This window comes from Dermacentor variabilis, chromosome 2, assembly GCF_050947875.1.
Source record: "Dermacentor variabilis isolate Ectoservices chromosome 2, ASM5094787v1, whole genome shotgun sequence".
Taxonomy (NCBI): Eukaryota; Metazoa; Arthropoda; class Arachnida; order Ixodida; family Ixodidae; genus Dermacentor; species Dermacentor variabilis.
This window is the reverse complement of record NC_134569.1, coordinates 124,870,497-124,894,348: the sequence shown is the minus strand read 5'-3', so window position 1 is coordinate 124,894,348 and position 23,852 is coordinate 124,870,497. Positions and strand designations below refer to the sequence as shown.

General features: G+C 48.3%; 1 protein-coding gene across 1 annotated transcript in view; it reads right to left on the bottom strand.

Moving 5' to 3' along the window:
- The window catches only part of LOC142572653 (uncharacterized), a 338,433-nt gene extending 315,285 nt beyond the window's left edge, over positions 1-23,148 (bottom strand). The window contains exon 1 of the mRNA XM_075681923.1: positions 22,754-23,148. Coding sequence (XP_075538038.1) covers positions 22,754-22,991 — 238 coding nt within the window. The 5' untranslated portion in view covers positions 22,992-23,148. The remainder of the gene's footprint in view (positions 1-22,753) is intronic.
- Between the last annotated feature and the right edge of the window lie 704 nt (positions 23,149-23,852).

The following is a 23,852-nucleotide window of genomic DNA, read 5'->3' as shown; positions in this document are numbered from 1 at the left end:
CATCATCGGAGCACTCCCTGACGTGGCACGGTCCTAATCGCGCAACATTAAAAGCGTCGCGTTTGTTGCCGGTTTGGTCGGCTAGAATCTGAGCAGAGTCCATTTGGTGGGCCGCTTTCTTGGCATCCTCGGTTCCGCGTTGAGTTCCTTGGCCCACCTGAAGTGGTGGCTCATTTTTGAAGGTCACAAAGGGGGCGATACTGGCTGGCTTCCTGGGGGCGAGTGGCTCTTTCTGGCAGTCAGAGCAGGAGCGGACATACTTGGTGACGTGGCAAAACATCTTTGGCCAGAAATAGCGGCGGCGAACTTTCTCCCATGTGCGCTTGACACCGAGGTGGCCTGCCGTGATGTCGTCATGGCAGTGCCTCAGAACCTCCGATCTCAAACACTTGGGGACAACGAGTGCTGCGCGATCTTCTTGAAAGCCTTTCGCTCTTCTGTACAATACACCGTCGACCAGCCGAAAGCTCCGTGCCGTTCTTTTCATTTTTCTGACAACGGGCGCACTCGGCTGCTCTAGGTGCTGTATTATTTCTTGCAACCAGGAATCCTCTCTTTGCTTTTCGCCGATGTCCACATGATCCAGCACGAGCAACGGTAAGGGATTTTCGCCGCTTGCTGGCGCGGAATCATGCGGCAGTCGGGAAAGCGTGCGGGAGTTGCCTTGCTCAAAGTTAGAGCGCTGCTCCTTCCCCTGGGGTCCGTTTTCCTGGAGCCATTGCCGGCACTGGGGCGCAAAGTGGCCGATGCGGTCGCATAGCTGGCAGCGTGGTCGCTCGTCATCGTCACGGGTATTTCCCGCTGGCCAAGGCACTGGAGGACGACGTACATCTTGTTCGATACCTTTCAGGCGGTCAAATAATGAGGCTATAGAGTCCGCAATCGTCCTCAAGTCCCTGTCGCGGTGGGTGGCCTCTCGCGGGCAGTGACGCTCTGCCGCAGCGCAGGTGGCGAGACATGTTGGAGGCGGCTGCACTGTTGCTCCAGCGGGTGTCACTCCGGCGGCAGGTGCCGAGGCGAATGGGTAGCATGACTGCCGGCCGGCAGAGAAATGGGTGCCGGTCACTTCTATCAAAAAAGCTGCCCAATCAATTCGGCGTAAAATTTCGAGGAAAGCAGAGCAGCTGTCCGGGTTTGCAATGAGAATTTTTTCCAGCACGTCCGGACGCAATCCGCGCATGAGGTGCCGCATCCGCTCCTCTTCCGTCATAGATGGATTGGCTCTGGCGCACAGCTGCACAACGTCATAATAATAATCTTCGTGAGATTCTGATGGCAGCTGCGTTCGGTTTTGGAGCCGCAAATATGCGATCTCAACTGAGTGGCGACTTGTAAAAGACGTTTTTAAAAGCGTCGTCCACTCTTTCCATGTATTGGGGGCACCCGTTAAAATTTGCGTGGTGTGCCACTTCTTTGCATTGCCCTCTAATGCCAAATATAAAAATTTTACTTTCGTCCCTTCATCCCAGTTGTTGAGGGAGGCTACGTATTCGTAGCAAAGCAGCCACTCGCATATTGACTCTTCGGGCGTGCCTCTAAAGACTGGCGGTCCGATGAAAGGTTCCGCTTGAGGGATGGGCATGGTAGCGAGGACAGTGGGGGGTTCGGTCATGGTCGAGCTGTTAGAGCTAGGTTCTTCGGGTTTGTTGCCACGGCCGATGATATTAGTGCGTGGCCTTCGGTACCCAGCACACTCCACCACTTTGTAGCGAAGTGACGCAGCCGTGAAATATCTGACGCATCAACTCACCAGGGAGACGGAAGAAGAATGGGGATGAGCTCTGGCAGGGGAAAGTCCAAATCCGCAGGTACGACGACGAGAGTAGCATTTGAACAACTAGATTTATTCTCTTGGTATTTACCTTAAGTTTAAACTGTACAAAATATCTACAAGCAAAATGATGTCATACCCGTCGTCGTCGGCCTGCCTGACCGGCCTGGTCTCCCCTGGTGAAGATGCGCCGTCTGCTGCTGTCTACTTGCTCCCTCTAAACTACCCCAAACTATTCCTTAAATAAGTTTCCCCAGCATCCAAGAGACACTTTTCTCCACCAATGGGCTACTTCGTTACTCCCACCAATCAGGCAAGCCGACATCATCCAATAAGCGTTGAGTTGAGTTGAGTTGAGTTTAGTGGCACATAAGCAACTTAGGCTATCATGCGCCAAACACTAGGCATAGATTCTTTTTAAAAAGTTGGGACACCTCTGTGAGTCTTTGTCTGGGCAAGAGCCCGGAGAGTCCCAACAAATTAGCTAAAGACCTCGGCCTTCTTCTCAGGGATGTGAAGGTGGATGAGGTGTTCTGTATTATGTAGTTTAACGCTCTGTGAAGTTTTAAAGTTTTATGAGAACTCCTGCTTCTTTTAAAAAGCTAAAAACACATGATACATCAACAAGCGCATGTTCTCCTAAAATCAAAGCTGGGTGAAAAGGGATGTGTTCTTTGTAAAATATGGTGAAAAACGTCTTCCTCAATGGTTCAAGTTTTCTGCATGAAAATAGGATATGGTTTACTGTTAGTTCATCTCCACATAGTTCACATTGGGGTTTGTCTTGCTTTGTTAGAATGAAGTTGTGTGTTAGGTGTGTGTGTCCTATGCGAAGACGGCACAGAATCACTTCTTTGAAACGTTCCTGGTGTGTGCAAGATTTCCATTCACCTAACACGGGTTTTAAAAGGTGTAATTTGTTGTTTACTTCATTGTTCCAAGCAGACTGCCATTTTTGCCTTAGTTTATAATGTATTAACTTCATGCAGTCGTTAGGAGGTATCTTTACTTTTGTGATTTCTTTGTGCCGGGCTTGTGTCGCGCATGCATCTGCTCTCTCATTGCCACTGATTCCGACGTGGCTCGGAACCCAGCATAATTTAATGTTCAGTCCTTGTGTGGTAGCGTTTATTAAATTGTGTATAATGCCTCCTAATAATGGTGTGACTGCATTTCTGGCATGAAGAGCTGTGAGTGCACTTAGGGAGTCTGTATATATGATACTGTTTGCGAGGTTCTCCTTTATTATTTTGTCTATGGCTACAGAAATGGCGTAACATTCAGCAGTGAAAATGGATGTGCACTGCGGAAGTCTTACTGTTTTTTCCCAGTTCCCTTGTACAACTGCACTTCCAACATGTTCGTTCGTTTTTGAACCATCAGTATAAAAGTTTGTGAAGCTGCTGTATTTTTCTTCTAGTGCAAGGAATTCCTGAATTATGTGTTGTGGCGGAGTTTGTGCTTTACGGAACTGTGTTAAAGTGAGATCGCAAACTGTGGGAAAGATGAACCATGGGGGTAGTGGATTTTGTCTGTGGGTAATGCCAGGTAATGTGTCCACTATGCCAAGATTCCGACACATCTCTTCAAATCGCAGGAGCAGTGGTCTTGTAGTTTGTGGTTTGTTGTTGAAAATTACTCGTGAAGGGCATTCTGTTACAAGTGGGTAGCAAATGTGTTTTGGGAGAGATTGTATCTTAAGAATATATGCACAGGTTAGAGCCGCTCTTCTAGTTTCTAGTGGGGGTTCGTTTGTTTCTACGTAAAGGCTGGTTATAGGAGACGTTCGGTATGCACCGCATGAAATACGCAAGCCTGAGTTATGTACTGGGTCAAGTTTTTTTAGGTATGTCGGTCTTGCTGAACCATACACTATGCAGCCATAGTCTAAGGAGGAACGTACTAAGTAACGGTAAATGTGTAGTAGGCATGCTCTATCAGACCCCCAATGTTTATATGACAGTACTTTGAGTATATTTAGTGACTGGGAAGCTTTCTTTTTGAGAGTGGTTATGTGTGGTAGGAATGTGAGCTTTTTATCGAAAGTTAGACCTAGAAATTTTTGTTCATTCTTTACTGGAAGTACGGTTTCATTTAGATGTAGGGTGGGGTCAACCTGTAGGCCTCTTTTGAGTGAAAAGAGGACAGCAACTGTTTTTTGGGGCGAAAATTTAAACCCGTTTTTGTCTGCCCAAATCGCGAGTTTGTTCAATGTGAGTTGTATCTGTCTCTCGCATGTTGGTAAGCTGGAGGATGTGCATGCTATTTGAAGGTCATCAACATATACAGAATACATAATGGATCTAGGAATGATTTTTGTTATGGAGTTCATTTTTACTATGAAAAGTGTCGTACTTAAAATACAACCCTGCGGCACTCCATTCTCCTGGACAAATTTCTTCGAAAGGGTTGCACCCAGGCGCACATGAAATGAACGGTCGGACATGAAATCTTTCAGGCAGTTCAGCATCCTACCACGAATACCAAGTTCTGCTAGGTCGCGGAGAATACCAAACCTCCAGGTGGTATCGTAAGCCTTATCGATATCGAAAAAGACTGCTAAACAGTGTTGCTTGTGTACGAATGCTTCTCGGACTGTATTTTCTAGGCGGACGAGATGATCAGTTGTTGAACACGCTTTTTTAAATCCGCACTGGTGGATGTCAAGGAGTTCACGTGATTCAAGAGTGAACATCAGCCTCATGTTCAAGATACTTTCAAATGATTTTGCGAGACAACTTGTGAGAGCTATAGGCCTGTAACTGCCAGGGCTGGTTGGTGGCTTTGCAGGCTTCAGAAACGGTACAATCACGGATATTTTCCAAGCCTCCGGTATTTTTCCCGATACCCATATTTTGTTGAAGAATTGTAAAAGTGCGTTCACAGCAGCGTCTGAGAGGTGAGCCAGCATTTCATAATGTATTTCATCAGGGCCGGGTGCCGTCTGTTTACCTGCGGACAGTACTTTTTGGATTTCGTGAAATGTGATTAATGTATTATAGGGCTCATTTGTACAGCCAATTGTAGGAAGTTTTTGTTTTTCGGTTGTATGTTTGTGCTTTAGGAACGATTGAGTGTAGTGTGAGGAACTTGAAACATTAGAAAAATGTTCCCCTAGTACGTCTGCCTGTTCCTCTATACTTGTTTGTGTGCCAGGAGCTGTTAAAAACGGGATTGTGAAAGGGGAGAAGCTGCCATTTAATTTGTGGACTTGTTCCCACATTTTTTTGGATGTGGTTGAGCTGTTAATAGAAGATATGTAGTTCTTCCAGGAAGTTTTCTCAGCATCTCGACGGATGCGGCGTGCGTTGGCTTTCGCCTTTTTAAACTTTACAAGATTTTCATTGGTTGGGTATCTACGGAAGATGCCCCAGGCTTTGTTTTGTTTCTTTTTTGCTTCCTTACATCCTTGTGTGTACCAGGTTTTTTGATTATGTCGAACCACTCCCGAGGACTGAGGGATAGCTAGCTGCGCGGCATTAATAATACAGGTTGTGAACAGTTTGTTTTGATCATCGACATTTAGATTACTTGAAAAAACTTTTTCCAGGGTGGCCTGCTCTTGAAATAGTGCCCAGTTTGCCAAGTGTAGCTTCCAACGACGTGGTTTGCTTGGGATGATTTGTGGTGGGGATGATAGGTTAATTTTTACAGGAAGGTGATCACTTCCGTAAGGGTTGTCAACAACATCCCATTTAAAATCTGTAAAAAGCGATGGGGAACTAAAAGATAAATCTAAGCAGCTCATCTTGCCTGAGCTCGGAGAGCAATATGTGTGCTTTCCTGTATTGAGCAGGCAGACATTATTTGATAAAATAAAATCTTCTAAGATACGGCCTCTAGTGTCTGTTTGGTCACTCCCCCAAAAAGATGAGTGAGCATTAAAATCCCCTACTACTACATATGGCTCTGGTAATTGTTTAAAAAGTGCTTCTAAATCATGAAGTGTAACATTTATATGTGGTTCCAGATACACAGTACATATTGTAATTGTTTTAAAATCAAGGACGGTGACTGCTGCAGCTTCATATTTCGTTTGAAGCCTGATTTCATGAGTAGCAGCACCATTTTTTACTATTATCGCGACACCTCCTGAGAGCCTACTCGCTTGCTCTCTATCACAACGAAATACTTTGTAGTTTTTTAAGATGTTGTTATGTTGTGGTCCTAAGTTAGTCTCTTGTAAACATAAAGCCACAGGAGAAAATGAGTTTAGGATATCTTTTATGTCGCTGTAGTTTTTAAGGAGTCCACGACAATTCCAATGTACTAGGAACGTCATGTTTAATTATTTTGTAGGGGTGTGGCTATAAAGGATTAGGTTCCTCGTCTTTGAGGACCCGTTATTGGGGTTCTTTCTTTTTTCTTTTTTTCAAGGGAGTTGTGCCTCCGCAGTTGCGGGGGCGGACTAGAAGTTGTCTCCATAGCCTCTCCTGAGGCACTGGAGGTCCGCGACACCGCGGGTGTGCGTGTATCAGGCCTCTCCCGTTGGGGAGAAACTTTGCGGGCCGCCGACTTGAGGGCCGGCGGGCTCTGTTTTGTAGGTGGCAGGACAGCTTGTGCTGTCTCTGTCTGGGGCGTGGGTGGCTCTGCCGGAGGCTCGGTAACTGTGGCCTCAGCAGGTGCCGAAGGTTGGTGTGGCGCTACGCCCCGTCGCACCACATCAGCGAAGTTGCTTCTTCCATTGAAAGAGAATGTGTTTGTCAGTGTGATGCGCCTTCTTGCTTCTTTGAATGAAATGTTTTCTTTGGTTTTCAACGTGATGATTTCTTTTTCTTTTTTCCAGGACGGACACGCCCTGGAGTACGCGGCATGTTCTCCTTCACAGTTTACGCAATGCGCTGCACCGTCACAGTTTTCAGAAGTATGTTCTTTAGAAGCACATTTTGCACAAGTTCTGCGGCCCCGGCAACTCTGTGAGCCATGGCCGAACCTCTGACAATTGAAGCATCTGCGGGGGTTGGGAATGTAGTGCCTTACAGGTATCTTTAAGTAGCCGACTTCTATTTGTTCAGGAAGTGTGTTGCTGTTGAACGTGAGGATCAGGTGTTTTGTGTTGATTTCTTTGTTGTCCTTCCGGATTTTGATCCGGTGAACGTCTATGACATCTTGGTCGGTGAGCCCTTCAAGCATTTCTTGTTCTGTTAGGTGAACGAAGTCGATTTCTGATATTACACCGCGGACAGTGTTGAGGGATCTGTGGGATGTAATGGAGACAGGGGTCTCCCCAATGGACGCGAGGTTTGACAGTTTTGTGTGTTGCACATTGTCACGAAGTTCAAGCAGCAAATCGTCACTAGACATTTTTGAAAGCTTGTAGCCAGGGCCGAGGGCTTCTGTCAAGGACTTGGATACTGTGAATGGGGACAAGATTCTTGCTGGCTTTTCTTGTACTTCGCTATGTATTACATGATATTTCGGGAAGGTAACTTTCCTTTTCTGGAAAAATTCACTTGCTTCGGTCCGCCCTCTCTTATGAGAGGGGCGATCATTTTGGGGGAAAGGAGGAGCCATAGAAAAAAATATATTGTTCAGCCGCGGTGCCAGCCGCCCACCATGGAGCCCAACGAGGGGACGCGACAGGAACATGCGAACAAGTCCTGCACACGCCAGCTGTACATCGAGGCTATAACCTAATACGACATAACCAAGGTAGGTTAGCCCCACAAGGTTAACCCTTGCCACCTACGAAAAATTGAAGTGAATAGAAGATACAAGAAGACAGGACAGGTGTGAAAGAAGAGGGTAAAGAAAAAGCGTGTGGAGGAAGAAGACAGGAAAAGGTGACTGCCGATTTCCCCCGGGAGGGTCAGCCCGGGGGTGCCGTCTACTTGAAGCGGAGGCCAAAGAGGTGTGTTGCCGCCACCGAGGGGCCGTAAAGGTCCAAACACCCGGCATTGGCTCAACCCCCAGGATCCCCTTTTCCCCGGACACGGCTAAGCCGCGCACGGCTACGCGCGGGAGGGTCCAACCCTCGTGTGCTCGGGTACGTGGTGTCGCAACACACCAAACGCCTGCTGACGCAGACGCCCCTGCGGGGATCCATCCAATAAGCGGCAGAGTTCAAGGGGTCAAGAAATGGTCGCGTCAACACTCCGTACACAAAAGCACTCTGACCATAACTAATTGACCTTTGACAGCCGAGCGTGAGAAGACGACGCGACATGTGCAGGTGTGACGTCAGGTGCGGCGGGGGCGGCGGCCGCGCGGCAGCACTGTCCGCGGCGCCGTCGAGGTACAAAGGTTTGCCCCGCGTCAAGGACCCCACAAAATTCCCCGAAAGACAGCAAAGAAGGCCGCGTTACATTGTCTTCGCGACACTATGTTCGTGCTTACCATCATGCTCGTTCCATCGTCGTCATTCCAGCTTTGTTCATTATCCGACTCTCGCCATGTCGTCGTCGTCCCGCCTTCTCGCGGTAAATGCGAGTCCGAGGAGCGAGAAGTACGAGGAGCGAAGTGCAACAAACGGTGGTCGGGAACAGACCAGCGTGTGACCACAGTGATACGGGCTACGAGAAACCCAGGTCTATCGGAGTGCTCAGGATTCATTTCGATCCTCGTCGGGGTGCTTCAACGTACACCCGAAGCACGGTATACACACGCGCATTTCTTGCATTCCACCACCATCGGAACGCAGCCGCCACGGCCGCGGGAATCGAACCCTCGACCTGGTTGGTGACTCAGCAGCGCCGCAACGCCACAAGCCACTGAGCCAACCACTGAGTTAGAGTTGTCCTAACGAAATTAAGGCGTGAATATAACGCGGCGTGACCGCAGTCGATAGTAATTACACGGGGACCGCGGGTGGTCGTCGTCTGCAGAGACGGCGCGAACATACACGCGCGATCTGTCCAATTAGATCTCGACTGCGAGGTCTCTTCAGCAGAAAGAGAGAGAGAGGGAGAGAGGGAGAGAGAAATAAATGATGGCAGGCAGCAGCCACACGCCTCGTCTCGTCCAATTCCATCAGTCTCGTCCCAGCAGCGAGCCGGAAGCACGACGATGAACAGCCATGCACGAAATGGACAACTTTGTCCGCACCACGACTGTACATGTACTGACAGGTTACGCTCCCGCGATGCGCTAAACACAACAGAGTGAGAAACCAAAGTTAGGCAAATCGAACGCCCGTGTTCGAATCTAGACGTGAAGCGTAAGATTTAGTGAAGGAGTTAATTAAATGCTGTACAACTAACGACGACGCGTGCAGTTGCGTTTATTTCATCCTATGCGCAACGTTGCAACCTCGCGCAATGTATTACGCACCACAACGGCCGGTCTAGCGTCGCGCAACTTTATGTGCTGATGCACAACACACCTCACAAGCTTCGGCGAAATGCAAGCTCTAAATCAGCCGGGTGCACATGTGTAACACGTATACGCGACGATGTCGCGAGAAGGAAAGCGATGCATGATGCTTGTCGAGGGAAGAGTTGGCGATGACAGATGCACGCACAGAGAAGCGCGACCCGTATCTACAGCTACATGAGCAGGGTCGACTCCACGAATACATCGACGCATCGCATGCGCCACTCCATTTCGGCCACTTCTATACATACACACCGAACGAGCTTGAACGGCGGGTGTACTTGCAAACTGCGGCGAAACGACTCCCCACGCGGAGAAGCCATAACCGTTTTAGCGAGAGGAGTAACGCGCAGGCACCGGAAGCGGAACGCGTGCGCAGGCCGGACGAATGAACGCAACGAAAGACGGGTCCTAAAGCCGCACTACCGTATACGGGGGCTTTCCCGACAGATGGAAAATATTTGTCTCCCGAGCTACGTTGCGGATGTACGCGCCGCACAGAGGCGGCGCGTCGAAGACCACGAAGTTGGTCAGCGATATGCGCGGGCACACCGCGCACGAGAGCACGGGCAATCGCAGAGACGCGATATTGCGAAACGGCGCCGCCGTTTCGCAATAACGCGTAACGACGCATAACGATCGACGCAGAGGACGCCCGGCAAAATGACCGCCGGAAGAGGAAAAAAAAAAAAAAATTACCGCAGCCACGCCCGGCACATCCGATAACCACGCAGTTGTGCGCTCCGACGGAGAGCCCCGAAGAAAGGCCTGTTTTCGAAACTCGCCTCTCATTAACGCGGCTCCGAATGAATGCGCGCAAACCGCAAGGGCATCCTCTCTGCCGGTTTCGCGCTGTAGCGAGATTTTTAAGTAAGTTCTCGCGCCGCGCGCAGAGCCGCGTGAGCGCAGTTGACACCGAGGTACAAATTGGAGTTTAACGAGCCGATGCGCCGCGGCTGCCACTCGTGCGGTCCCGCGCGGTTGCACCCTTAAATTCCTGCAGCCGTCGCTCGCTGTAAAACGTCCGAGGGCCAGGCCGGTGATCTCGGTTTCCGGGGCAGTTAGATACGGATACGCTGAAAAATACTGGCCAATACCTCATCGCTAATCCTTTTTGTTTTTACTTTGCCTTCGTCACTTTTTATTATTATTATTACTATTATTATCATTATTACTGAGACTAGGTCAAAAGAGAGGTGGGTGTTTTTAGTGGCGCCGACCACTCGCAATCGTTTGCAAGGTAAGCAGAACTCCGAAGACTGCTAAATATCACGAACATTTGCGTCTAGTTGCGCACGTGAGTAAACGAAGGCACAGAAGCGAGTAAAGACATTCGAAAAAAAGCCCAGTTCGTATGAGTCTACACGAAATAGTCCCAGAACACTCATAGACATTGACAGTTTTGCAGACGACACGGCTGACGTACCTGCACATAGCTGCATAACAGAACTGCACGCAATAGATTGAAACGTGCACAACACATGCATACAGGGTGTTTCATCTAACTTGGGCCAAAGTTTAAAAATATGCAGATGCCACGTTGCTGGACCGAACCAAGGTAATGTTTGTCGTCGCTCGGAGATACTCAGGGTTTTCTTTTTTTTTTTCACCCCGCCTAATTTCATAGTTAGTCTTAAATTAGATCAACTTCTATATTATTATAATTGGATTAAAATTGTCATTGAGAAAATTTAGAGCAACATGAAAAACTCCTGATATAGCTTTCTGTTGCTCAATAAGCGCTACATAAGGGTTTTTTTTCCGGGCGTGAACGAAACCCGCGAATACACGCAAAATTGCCGCAAGAATGCAAGCTCGAGGCCGTTCGCGCGGTTCACTGGGAAGCGAGAGAGAGAAATCCGGCTGCATACACGTCCCATGCATAGCACGCGTCTCTGCGGCGGCCAATACGGTGTGTCGATACATTTCTCCAACGCTAATCGCAACAACGTCGCCATTCATCGTGAGATGGGATTCTGCCAGAATATGTTTTTATTCTCCTCCTTTTTCTTGCTGCGCGGCGTTGAGGGTTCCGCGTTGGCTGATTTATACCGAAGCAGCGTGTGATGGAATGAGTTTTACGTCACATGTGTGCGCCTCGACTACGCAGCTGGGGGAGATGCTTGCTCGAGATGAAGAAGAGGAAGAACGCGAGGCGACCCGTTTGAAATTCTTGCTGTTTTCGGGCGGCGCACAGCACTGTAGTACTTTGCAGACTGAACTATGCGCTGCGCTTGTCTGTTTGGAATGGCCATACCTGGTGCCCTAAGCCGCCAAAAGTGTCTGTCTGTCGACTCTTCATTGCATGCTTGCAATGCGATGTGTATAATGCACTATATGTTCGGGACGTTTATTGCGCACAAACCAGTATAATAGACGGGTAATTTCTAATGGAGGACGATTCGCGATGGCTCGCCCAACTTTGGGCAAGCGTGGGAGCGCAGAAGTGTTGGTAACCTAGCGAAAGAGTCGCTAGACCTAGCGAGTGTTTAGTCGCGCTAACGGCAACTTTGTCTTCTTTGGAGTCTTAGCGAATACCTTGGGAACTGTTTTGTTGATGCAAATAGCCAGTAAGTCGCCCTAGTAATATTTCTCAAAGCCTGAGTTACCCCAGAGGGGACATACGCCCCATCAATTTGCCGCTACACGATTAACGACGTACCGCAGAGATTCTTACAGTATGCTACCTGGGTGCATCAAACTACGTTTTAGCCAAAGTACAAGATACGGTATATGTATATTGTTTCAGAAAATCGCGAGTTGTTTGTCCTTTTTGCATTCCGACGGTTGACCCACTACTGGACGAGGTCATATATATCAAAGGTGCAGTTAAAAAAAATTGTAAGCATGACTTCTAGGAACAATTACAACATATAATAGACAGTTTTCAGCGCAAGTCTCATCTCTGTCATATAATCAGTTGGGGACCTTTCGCAAGAATTCGAGTGTCTTGGGCCGTGACCACGGGCGAATTTGTCGAGGACAATGTTGCCAACACCGGAGCGCAGTTTATGCTGATTTCTCGCCTTCTCCCCCCTCTCGTATCGACCTCTGACTAATGTGGCAGCGTTATCTATGCACTCAGGGCTGTGCAACGTATGCCACGAGTATCGCGGAAGCGAAGCACCCGATACGAGGCTGCATACGAGCGGAAATGAGAGAGACAGAGAGAGAGAGAGAGACGGTTGCAAGAGCAGTGCAAACACGGGAAACGGAGACTGCTTCTTTTCCGCCAGCAGACTCGAAGCGCTGTAAAACAGCGCGGGCGGTTTGGGCGCGCTCGGCGTGGGCTCCCCCAACAGAGAGGCACATGTTAGCTACGAAGCAGTTTTAGGCATTGCGCAGACCTACAATTGACACGAGGCCTCTTAACACAGTATCCGCTTAGGAAGGCAAAGCACAGAATCGACTGAAAGAGTGTGAAAGTGAATGCAACGAGCGATGTGGGGGAAAAAAACTGAAAAAAAAAAATTGTGGCCATAACGGTAATGGACGAGAAGAAAAACTGACAGGCTTCAGCGATTTCTTTCGGCTGTGTACTAATTTTATTCGACAGAGAGGGAGAGAGAGTTCTCAATCGGAACGTAGGTATTCTTGCAGGTGTACGCAAAGTTGCCTAGACCCTACTCTGTACGTGGAAGGAAAAGAGGGATTAAAATTCTGCAGGAGAAACAGAAGGAAAGCGGAAGAATAACACAAAATAAAGCAAACTGCACGTGACCAAGGTGAATTCGGTATTTGCATACGAAATGAAGGTGGTGTAAAAATGAAGTTCGGTCATTCTTGTGTGTGTGTAAAGCATTCCCTAAAGCAATTGTCGAGCAAACCAACGTCCCGGAGGTATAAGCGAACAAGTTTCATATCGATTATTATAAGAGAGCGGCAGGCTCTCATAGCGAAAACCACCAACCTCTCTCTGTCTCCCAGCACAACAATTTAATGCTCTAACCGTTAGGTCACGATCTGACTCGTGCATCTCCAGTGCCAGAGCGATCTTTGAAACGTCTCGCGCTAGTTTCTATCTTTGTTCCCTTGTGACATGTAGCTAATGGTTTGAAACGCTCTATTAGACTGCACTGCCTTCGGGCTCGGCCCATATTTTCTATTAGATACCTCTAAAGTGGGTTAACGTAGCCTAAATAATGCCATCACAGTAAAAAAACATGTACGCTAAGGTTACAGGAACAGTGCACTTACAGCGAGTGCGGTAGGCGCTGCAATGTGCAGGCATGTAAGAGAACTCTCGAAAGCTAGTTCACCTCTATGGTTCACCTATTGACGCTTTTACAATGCGAGCTATAGGATATTGCTTAACTGGCGTCGAAGTATACTACCGTTTTGGAGACAGTCAAGAAGAGACGCTGAAGACCATATTCAAGCTCTAGAAGTCGTGACGCCTGTTCCCGGTGAAATCGAGTAAACCAGGTGCCCTGCGCATATACTGAAAGGCTCCCCGGACGCAAATGACGCTCTCCTTATTCCTTCCTCCCGAAGCGCGTGCATCAATCCCGTGTTCTGACATGGACATGACGAACAGGTCGCGTGTATTATCCATATACCATAGGGAGCTGATCGCTCGGAATGTGCGACAGAGAATACCTTGCAACAGTGTGCTTCAACTGAGCGCTGTTTTGCCCGCTTCCGTGCGTTGCGCGTCTTGGATCGCAAGTCCACGTTGCCATGGGCAAAACGATGGCGAACGCCTGCGTGCTGCTGCAGCTGCTGCCATCGAACTCGACGTATTCGACGATGGAAGCTTTTCTTTCTCTCACCAGTTGTTTAGGGAGTGAGCGCTTGGAACGAATAGAGCTTTCTTGGTTGGCGTACACTTGCACGGCCGATATGGCCATTCGCGAATGCGGTCACGAGGATGGCTTACCGCGGTTCAGCGCCTCGTAGAATCAGCAATGCCGCGAGCACGTGTGCGTGAAGGGATTTCGCGTTCGCAGTTGCGACAGCTTGCAGGGGAGCAGGTGCGCTGCATCCCAAACGTAAACAATGGAAGAGTGAATACGTCCGCTGTCGATGTCATTGCCGAAGGTGGCTTCCTTCGGCCCAGTTTTACTCGTTGCGTGTAGATCTCGGCGTCGTTTTCCTAAACGCGTTAGCAAGAATCGCTTAAACGGACGGGTGCGTGGATCCACGTGCGAGAGGGTGCTGTCCGGCCTCGTTTGTTATGCAGCTCTGAGCAGCTCGATCCTGTAGAGCGCACGAGTAAAATTCCGCATTGCATGCGATCTACCAATTCGAATAGCGAGACATTTTCGCTAGGACAGAAAATCTCGGTCGTTTCACGAAAAACTGTGACCGTTAAAGAGAGAGATGGAGAGAGAGATATATTTATTTAGAAAAAAAAAAGAACTGCGTTCACCTTTTTATTTTTTTATGATTCGGCGATGGGGTGTCTCACGTAACAAGTGTTCAGACAGTGTTGGCAGGGCCAGCGAGGACCTGAAGAGCTTACTTTATAATGCCCATGTGGAAGGCCTATTATTTTGTTTGGGAGGAGCGAGGCATGATGAGTGCGCTGAGTTAACTTTCTGGGGACTCCTGTCTAATAAACCTTCCCTTCTTTAATAAAGTTACCTCTATCTCTCTCCTACTGCGTGGCGAGGTGGCACAGTTTAGAGCAACCGTGACCGCAAACGAGTAGGCGAAATCCGCGCTGTACGTGGTGCGAAGGTATAGTGAGCCTGTCTGTATTGACGAGTGCTGCATTAGTGGGTCGAAAGAGGAATTTGTAGGGCGGGGGGGGGGGGAGGGGGGGCTGCACGGGTGAGGCCGGCGAAGAGGCGCAACTTGCAACAAAGTGTTTGTAGCGATATCTGTCAAGAACGCGCCGATGTTTCGGCAAGCATAGAACGATGTCCACAAAACTGTAATTGTGGTCAGCGTACTTAGCCGCCCATGGAGTCTTTCGGCACGCGCTTGCGTTCCGAAAGTCACTGACCCCGCAATCGCGCACCTACTCTTCGTATGTGACAACGCGACGGAGGGGGTGTGGGGAGGGAGGGGGGGAGTTCTGCGCTAAGCTAAACCACCCGTTTATTCGTCAACCTCGACCCACATTTCATTCCCCTGCGGGAGCGCCTGTCAGCTGTCACACTACCGTTGTGATTCCCGCGCAAGGAATGCGACGCCTTCGCGCAGTGTCTTGACCCGGCAGTGCGTCGCAATAATAATAATAATATTTGGGGTTTTACGTGCCAAAACCACTTTCTGATTATGAGGCACGCCGTAGTGGGGGACTCCGGAAATTTCGACCACCTGGGGTTCTTTAACGTGCACCTAAATCTAAGTACACGGGTGTTTTCGCGTTTCGCCCCCATCGAAATGCGGTCGCCGTGGCCGGGATTCGTGCGTCGCAAAACATGCATCGGACCGCGCTCGATGCGGCATGGGGTACGCAGTGGCAGTAAATTAATTATATTCCAGGGTGTTGCGTGTCAAAACCACGATATGATTGGAAGACAGGTCACTGTGTGTGACTCCGGATTAATTTTGACAACCTTGGGTTCTTTAACGTGCGCTCAATGAACGTCACACGGGCGCCATTGCAGTTCGCTCCCCATCTAAATGCGTCCGCCGCTGTCGGGATTTGATCCCGCGCTCTTGGCCTTAGCAGAGCAACGCCAATACATCTACGCCACCATGGCGGGTGCAGCAGTATCGAACTCTATCGGATCATATCATATCGGTTATATATATATATATATATATATATATATATATATATATATAACCGATATTATAGACAATGGTGTCAGAACCGAAGCGGAACTGGACGTCTCCTCCGTCCATTCGGCGCAGTGCGCGGAATCTTGCCTCGCGGGTACAGTCAGGTGGCTGACCACATTGGTCCCATCAGCTCACCGAACTAAATACGCATGGTCGTGGCCCAGTCGTACACGTGTGGTCGGCTTGCATGCACGGTCTACAAAGAGCACTGCCGACGCTGTATTCGCCTTCGTGGAGGGCCGTGCTGGTCGCGCTCTCCTCTATACACCAACACCTCCTATGTGGAAAGCCAGCGTCTATGTTTTGTGCAAACGCTAGTCGCGCAACTCTTGGGAACAAGAGCGGCACAAACTGAGCAATGTAGTGACCACGAATCCACACCACCTTTTCGAGTGGATTTTAACTTTCATGCGTTTTTACTCGTTTCCGCTGCGCGCGCAGGTGCACATGGTATTTACATGTAAGGCTTCAGAATAAGATGAACGCAACAGTAAGAAAACTCAGACACGGGACTGAGAACACACTGCGAACGAGTACACAGTAAGAATCACAACGCGACACTGACGACAGAAAAAAAAAAAAAAAAAACGAGACGAAGCCGACGCCGCCGTTTTAGGCCACGCTCTGTACACGAGATAGTCTGGGTTGCAGAACAGCAGAAAAGTTGTCGGCATGCCATGCACCAAGGACGATCGTGTTCCACGGAAGAGGCATTAACCTCCAGAAGCATGCCGCTCCGCACGATTATCGCCGGTTTACCGCGTTGACCCGGAGCGAGAATCAATACTTCCGAGACAGCCGCTCCGCCATTTAAAAGCTCTATATCACACGCACCTTACGTAAGCTTGCAGAGCCCCTCACCAGCAGTTGTACCTCGCCTGCCTTGTGCAAAACCGCCATTACCGCAAGTTAACATGCGTGCACGGCTCCGTGAAGGCGTCAGGCTATATTTGGCATGCAGCCACCAAGTGCTCTGCACACAAGTGTTGCTATCCATCTTACCGATAAGTCCGGGCGAATATCGTGAAGTACAGCTTGTTCTATGAGCTTGCACGACTAGAGAACTCGTGGGACATACGTTCGGACAAACACATAAATAAAACTAGATCTTTATTCTTGCGTTACACGTGATAGTAACACCAGTAACATATACTCAATTCTTTTTTTTCTCGTTCTTGCTTCGTTTATCAGCACGGGACAAGCAAGATAGGTGTAGTCTGCCAACATCATCATCATCATCATCATAATCATTATCATCATCAACCAAAAACAACGACTTTATGCCTCTTGCCAGTCCTAAGAAGGTCTCTCCCAGTGATCACCATCGCCGTAAAAGTACTCTGCTCATCTTGCTTACAATCGGTGAACACACCTGCACAGCCTCCGGTACCGGCCCATTTACTCCTCATCGGCGTGAGGAGTAAGGCAGAGAGTATCCTGCAAAAAAACTACTAGAGAGAACTTTGTCGCTTGTGCGTATGGCAGCTGCAAGCACGCATCCGCTCAGCTGCAGCGTGGGAATAACGGTTAATACATGGATTTGCTTAAACTTCTAACAACCGGCTTCGAACGACTTCGAGACTTTGCGAAGTGATCATTTTTTGACCAAACATTGCGTTATAGTTGCAACAATTCGCGCTAATCATGCGTGTGCGCAGTGTCTTGTTGCCTCGCGCGCGTAGAAAAATACGATTTCTTCATCATCTAGGCCAACGAAGCCGGATAAATCGTAATTAATGAAGAACCAATAACGTCTGAAGTCGATAACAGTCCCGAAGAGGAGACAGATCCATGTATACTAACCATAATTTACGGGACGACCGCAGCGCCAGGGCAATCTTAGTACGAAACTCTAGGAAGTAAGGTAAGCGCACGCACGCCGAAGCCCAGCGTCATCGTCGCGCAAATGAAACAGAAAAAAGAAAACAGCAACTACGCGCAGCGGCATGGAACGCGTAATGCAGCCGTGTACGTCGTCGTAAGACGGAAGATCCAGCCTATAACGAGTGCCAAATTAAAGGTCTCAAATTCAAGCTAAAGGCACATTATAGGTAAAAGTACGTTGAGCAGCATTAATAAACTACGCTTCCATACGATGCAAAAAAAAAAAAGCCATTATAACCGAGGGAGTAGACTTGGTACAGGCCAGAAAAGACGCAAGAAACAAAAAACAGGTATACGTCACACCGCTTTGAAGTTCCCGAAGGATTATGACGGTGCCAACTCAGGCAAAGATCAATTGTTCATTCGTAAAGACGAATTAATGGGGCTCCGATTTAGCCAGAGACTAAACCTGTCAATTTGCGGGAACATTTAGTGCACCACAGCGGCCAACATACGAGAAAGCACGTTTGAAATATGCGATGTCGCACTAGCGCACACCACATGCACACGCATACACTAACGCATACAGGCGTTGAGCGTATACGGCGCGAAATTAAAGAAACGGGAGTTTGACCTTCATATTCTTTTTCTGTAGTAATCAGCCTCCTACTACGAAAATCGACGAAAATATGGTAAAGAAAGAACACTTTATCAGTCTTAACTCGTCTGGGGTGCTCTTTTTATCCTTCCCGCAGAGGCCATACGAGACGCGGGCGAGGCGATCAGATTATATATTGTAGAGAAGGATTGCAACGATATAGGATATAGTGGGCTGTCCTCTCCAGCGCTTTTGCTCGTGAATGTCACTCGTGCTGGGAGTTCGTGCTCTGCTCTAACAGTAGGTCCCAAACGCCGGTGACTAATAAACGCCTCTACAATATATATATATATATATATATATATATATATATATATATATATATATATATATATATATATATATATATATATATATATATATACATACATATATATCGATCAAGCAGCCTGCAAGAAATAGAAACGAAATGGTGCAAGCAGTAGAAGAAGAGAAATCTGCAGGCGAGCAGGCTATATATATATATATCGATCAAGCAGCCTGCAAGAAGTAGAAACGAAATGGTGCAAGCAGTAGAAGAAGAGAAAGCTGCAGGCGGGCAGGCTCAGCCTAAGAACACAAACTAACGGACGAAGTTGTGAGTAGTATACACACACATTATAACGAGGTTTTGGCAACGTGCTTGTATAAGCAACGAATAAACAACAAGGCCGGATCATTATTAACGCGACAGCGTTCAGAGCCCCGAGTCACAGAAAATCCGGTGTCGGCGTCGGGCTTCCCCGTGAGCGAAAATTGCCGCATATATTTAAATATATATGTATATGCCAAGCCTTGCTATATGACATGCGGTATACGCGGGTTATATTGCCACACCATAAAAGCTGCTCATACCTCGTCTTACGTCCTTGACAAAGTTAATCCTCGGAAATTTGAGATTGACAGCCCACGAACAAATGTCATGAAACAAAGCACCGGCAACGCATGACGTTTAGGTTAAATTTTCTCAGACTGAAATATTAAAAGTGCGAAACGATAACGGAAACCTCAATATGATGCAGTTTTACTGGTGCGGCTGTGCACTACATCCGGTATTGGCCCACGCAAGGGGTCGCGTTTCTACCAGAAAGCTCGCCTTCGTGCATAGCGTTAGCCGCCGGCGTTTCCCGGTAAACGTTACGGTTACATAAGCTGCAGTTGCCGGGAAGCGTGAGAAGCAGTCATGGATTTTTGAACGATATCGCGTTCCACTCTTAAAGGCGGAGCTAAGCGTCCGCCAAACTTTTGTGAAGCTCTGAGGAAGAATACGAAACTTTATTAAAAAGAATGGTCAGGCAGTTTTTTTGTGGTGACCTCAAGTGGTAAGTTCTGCGGAAAACATTTCTTTTTTTTTTCTGAGGTCCACGTCTCGTTACTGCCGCATCTCCCATTACGGTCAACGCGCGTATACATGTTATTAAAGAAAGCCTATTGCTACCACGGCATCTCATCACTGCTGCATAAATAGGCGCCGAATACAGGGGTGGGGCCCCGGGCCCGAGCTGCCTCTACCTTTCCAGTTAACATTTTATTGTCGCTAAAAGCTTACTGCGTCATTGTTGGCGCGGTCATGCACGGCTTTTAATTCATACTTTTTGCTTTATTTCCGCAAATCCTGACAATAGGAGGACAAGCGCATTTGAACCATCAGCGGCGGCTACCTCATCCGTATTTTTTTCACTCCAACATTCTTTTTTATTTCCACTGTGAACACCATGCACCGAAAATATATTTAAATATATACACAGAACAAAGTTTATTATATATTTTGAAGAGAAGAACGCACGAAACTTAACATTTATTTATAATGGTATGGATAGCCTATGCCTAGCGAGTGGACATGTTGCTGTATGTTCATCTCGCTTCAAATCGTTTTGCGTGCTTTGTTTTTACCCTGAAAAAAAAAGGAAACCTGCAGAATTCGATGACTCCTTCGTCAAAGTTTTTTATCAATGGACGGCATGTGAAATGCAAGTAAATGATGTGTGTTCTCATTATTGCTTCTCTTGCTAACGACTCATGAAAAAAAATAACAATCTACATCTATTAGGGATGGAAACATCGTCACTTGCATGCAGAGGATATATATATATATATATATATATATATATATAGTCATATCATAAGCCAACAAACACTGACACCAAAGACAACATAGGCGAAATGACTTGTGCCTAATAAATGAAATAAAGAAACGATAAATTAATGGAAATTAAAGTGGATGAAAAAACAACTTGCCGCAGGTGGGAACCGAACCCACAACCTTCGCATTTCGCGATTATATATATATATATATATATATATATATATATATATATATATATATATATATATATATATATATATTATTCCCTCAATACCCGAAATGGGGCCAAGCCGGATTGCAGTCATGCGCGTGTACTTGGACTTCGAAAAAAAGAACGAGGGTGGGACGCAGCCGTTTCGCTGGAAAGGCGAAGCAACATTAGTAATAGCGAAGTAAATAAGACGATTCTTCCGAGAGAAAAATTCTTCGAGGTCACACTAAGTTTTTTGACGTGCAACTGTTATTCAATGTAATATGTTCGTGTGTGTGGGTGGGGGGGGGGGGAGGGGTTATAAGGTTGGTCGGGTCCTGGCCCACACCCGGAAAAACTTTAGGCTTATGGCTGCATATACTGAGTCGCAGCGACCACCGACATGTGTTATAAATTTACGTGCCGTGTCACCCGGGCCTGGCTTATCATTCGAGAGTCAATTGATTCGATCAATAGATCGATCAATCAATCAATAGATGTTACTGCAAAAATAAATGTTACAGACAACATCCACTTGTATTGATGATCTAAGCGCAATGCACCTGTCAGGCAGTACGCGTGAGGGTTCATGCATAACAAACAATGTTACGACACGTGTGGCTTACCCCATTAATCAAGTATTAGCGCTAGTAGGTTGTGCTTGTGTGAGCAACTATGCCAACTGTGATGCAACTCCCCAGTCGCAATAATTACCGGCTGTCAGCAATTAACGATGGGACAAGCGGTTACTACACGCCACTTAGAACAGCAGTGGTATCACGTTATTCTTTACAATTGTTATCATGTTTCCCTGGAGTACAGCGGCTGTTAGGTTCCCTTGTAGCACTGCGCAAAGGTGTTCTGTAGGGAAAGAAATGAGCGAGGTCGAGAAACGTTACACGGCCAGAACAATTTCTCCGAATTGTGTCGTCCTCGTGCATAGCAAAATCCTGATTGTCATGTGACGAAATAATTTGCCTAAGCAAGAAATTGCCCGTATTTTCCGACGCTGGCAAATAACCATTTAAACAAACAGCGCCGCTGTCAGCCTGCGTCGTCCGCTCAGGCGCCACGCGCAGTAGTGCGAGCACTAGGGTAGCTTCACTTTTTTTTTCTTTGATGGTTCTTGAATTTTGCTTCTCCTCACTTTGCACTCTAAAGCCGTACCTAGTGCCGATAGACCGAAACAGCCTCGTCAGCCATCTCGACAGCCCACACACACAAAAAAAAAAGCCAACCGTAGGCTGTCTCCACGAATCCGCTTCCAATGTTTCCTCGAAAATAGCTTCGTCACGCGTCATGCAAGAAGAATCCACTGAATGCAGTCATGTTTAAGGCACGCTCCGAATTACACATATACAGGTAGCTCGTTGCAACGAAAACATTCCGCATCTCTGGCTAATTATTTCTTTTCTTTTTTGGTCCAGGTTCACGAATGAAGTAAACTGCCGCGTTCGCGATGCCGGCAGATTGGCGCTTGGACGCGGGAAGCGCTTTCGCATGTGAAAATGCCAAATGTATCTGTCCGACGTTACCTTGCGCAACATCCGAACAATTGTTTTTGGCGTCGAGCGCAACGCGTGGCTGTACGCGGTCGGCCGGGACCGCGCCGCACTCGGCTGGCGCGACAAGCGGCGCTCGCTCACGCGAGTCACGCGCGCACTCTCAAAGCGCGGGGATCCCCTTCCTCCTCCGACGCCAATTCTCTCTCATCGGGCCACTCCGCACCCTCGCACAACTTACTAGTTCCGCGCGCAATGCCCACGCCAGTCGCGCCTGTGCGCCAATCGCCCGGCGTGGCATACGCTCGTCGCCCGAGGGTGCAGGCACACTTGTAAACAGAGCGAACGTTGAAGCAGATAACGCTGCAAAGCATGGGCCGAGCGATGCGCGGGCATCGGCCCGAGAGGCCGGACATTGCAAGATACACAGGAGGCACGGTTAACGCTGACGTATATTTCCGCCACGGGTTATTGTGACGTAGGTAATAAAGCACCCGAACGGTGCGCGTGGGATCGCCGTCGGCGAGTTGTAGCGACTGAGCTGGGAACTGGAATTCGTCTGGTCCACTCAGTGAAACGAACGCGCAGTCTATTGGTTATAAGACGTGCGCAAACGCACACATCGCTTCGAGCAAAACTTGGCGCAAGGCCTCGACGAGCCCCGTAGAAGCGCGAGGGTGCGCGATCATCTCACCTCTGAACGGCGTGTAACGTCGAATCTTGTCCGGAAACTGAAAGCTGTTGGCGAGGGGAAAGCCACGCTCGGAGAGTTTGAGCTCCGTATCGTCCGACGCGTTGTCCGGGCAGCCCGGGACGGGGCACAGGGTTTGGCAAGCACTCTTGTCGAAGCCCTCCTCGTAGGCCGGTGCAGAGCTCTTTCCGCTACCGACGGACAGCACGGCACAAACGAACATCACCACGGCGACGAGCATGATGGACCGTCGACGAGGCACGTTGAGAGAACACGCGAGAGCTTTTTCGAATCGCGGTCTCTTGCTTCGAACCACGGGTTCGCGCGCCGGGACCCGGGGTATCACGCCCAAAATTGCAGACGACCTACGAACGAGCGCCTACGAACGGACGCGCCGTGCGCCACCTGTCGGGCGCAATAAAAAGGACGCGGACGCCGCAAGGGCGCTGCGGCTGGTCAGCCAACGAGAGAAATCGAAACCGAAAGCAATGTGGCATGTCGCTGTAGAATGCACGAATACGCCACGCGGTGCCCGTCGAGAAACGCGTACTTGCACCCGTACATCATACACCTTAATTTAAGCTCGAAGACAACAAAAATATACCAGAATACATACAGGCGGTAACACGCTTCTCAATCTCTGTGACACAGACGCAGTCATTCGAAGCAACAGCATGATGGAGCTGCGCAGCGATGGCGCAACGCATTTCTTTATCGTTTTTTTTTTATACATATTCTGGCTATTCGAGTTTCGATATAAATGAAGAGCATTTGAGGCTACAGGTGGCCTGCGCGACTGCTACATCGTCGGCGTATTGACTGGTGCAATTTAGCTGTGGTGATGTCTCACGTAATGACATAATATTCTGCACGTTACCTTACGCCGCACAGCAGCCAAATGAGACATTTAGGTTGATTCGACGCCCCGCGGTGACCATGCCTTAGAAAAAAATTGTCGCATAGTTCTAATTTTATCGCGTCATGAGCCTATACACGCTGATGCTTATCGTATCAACAAAATAATTTTAGAAAATCACCGACGATATGTAGCAGAATTCTACTTCTTCAGCAAGATTACTGTCAGAGATCGACGTTACTTGTG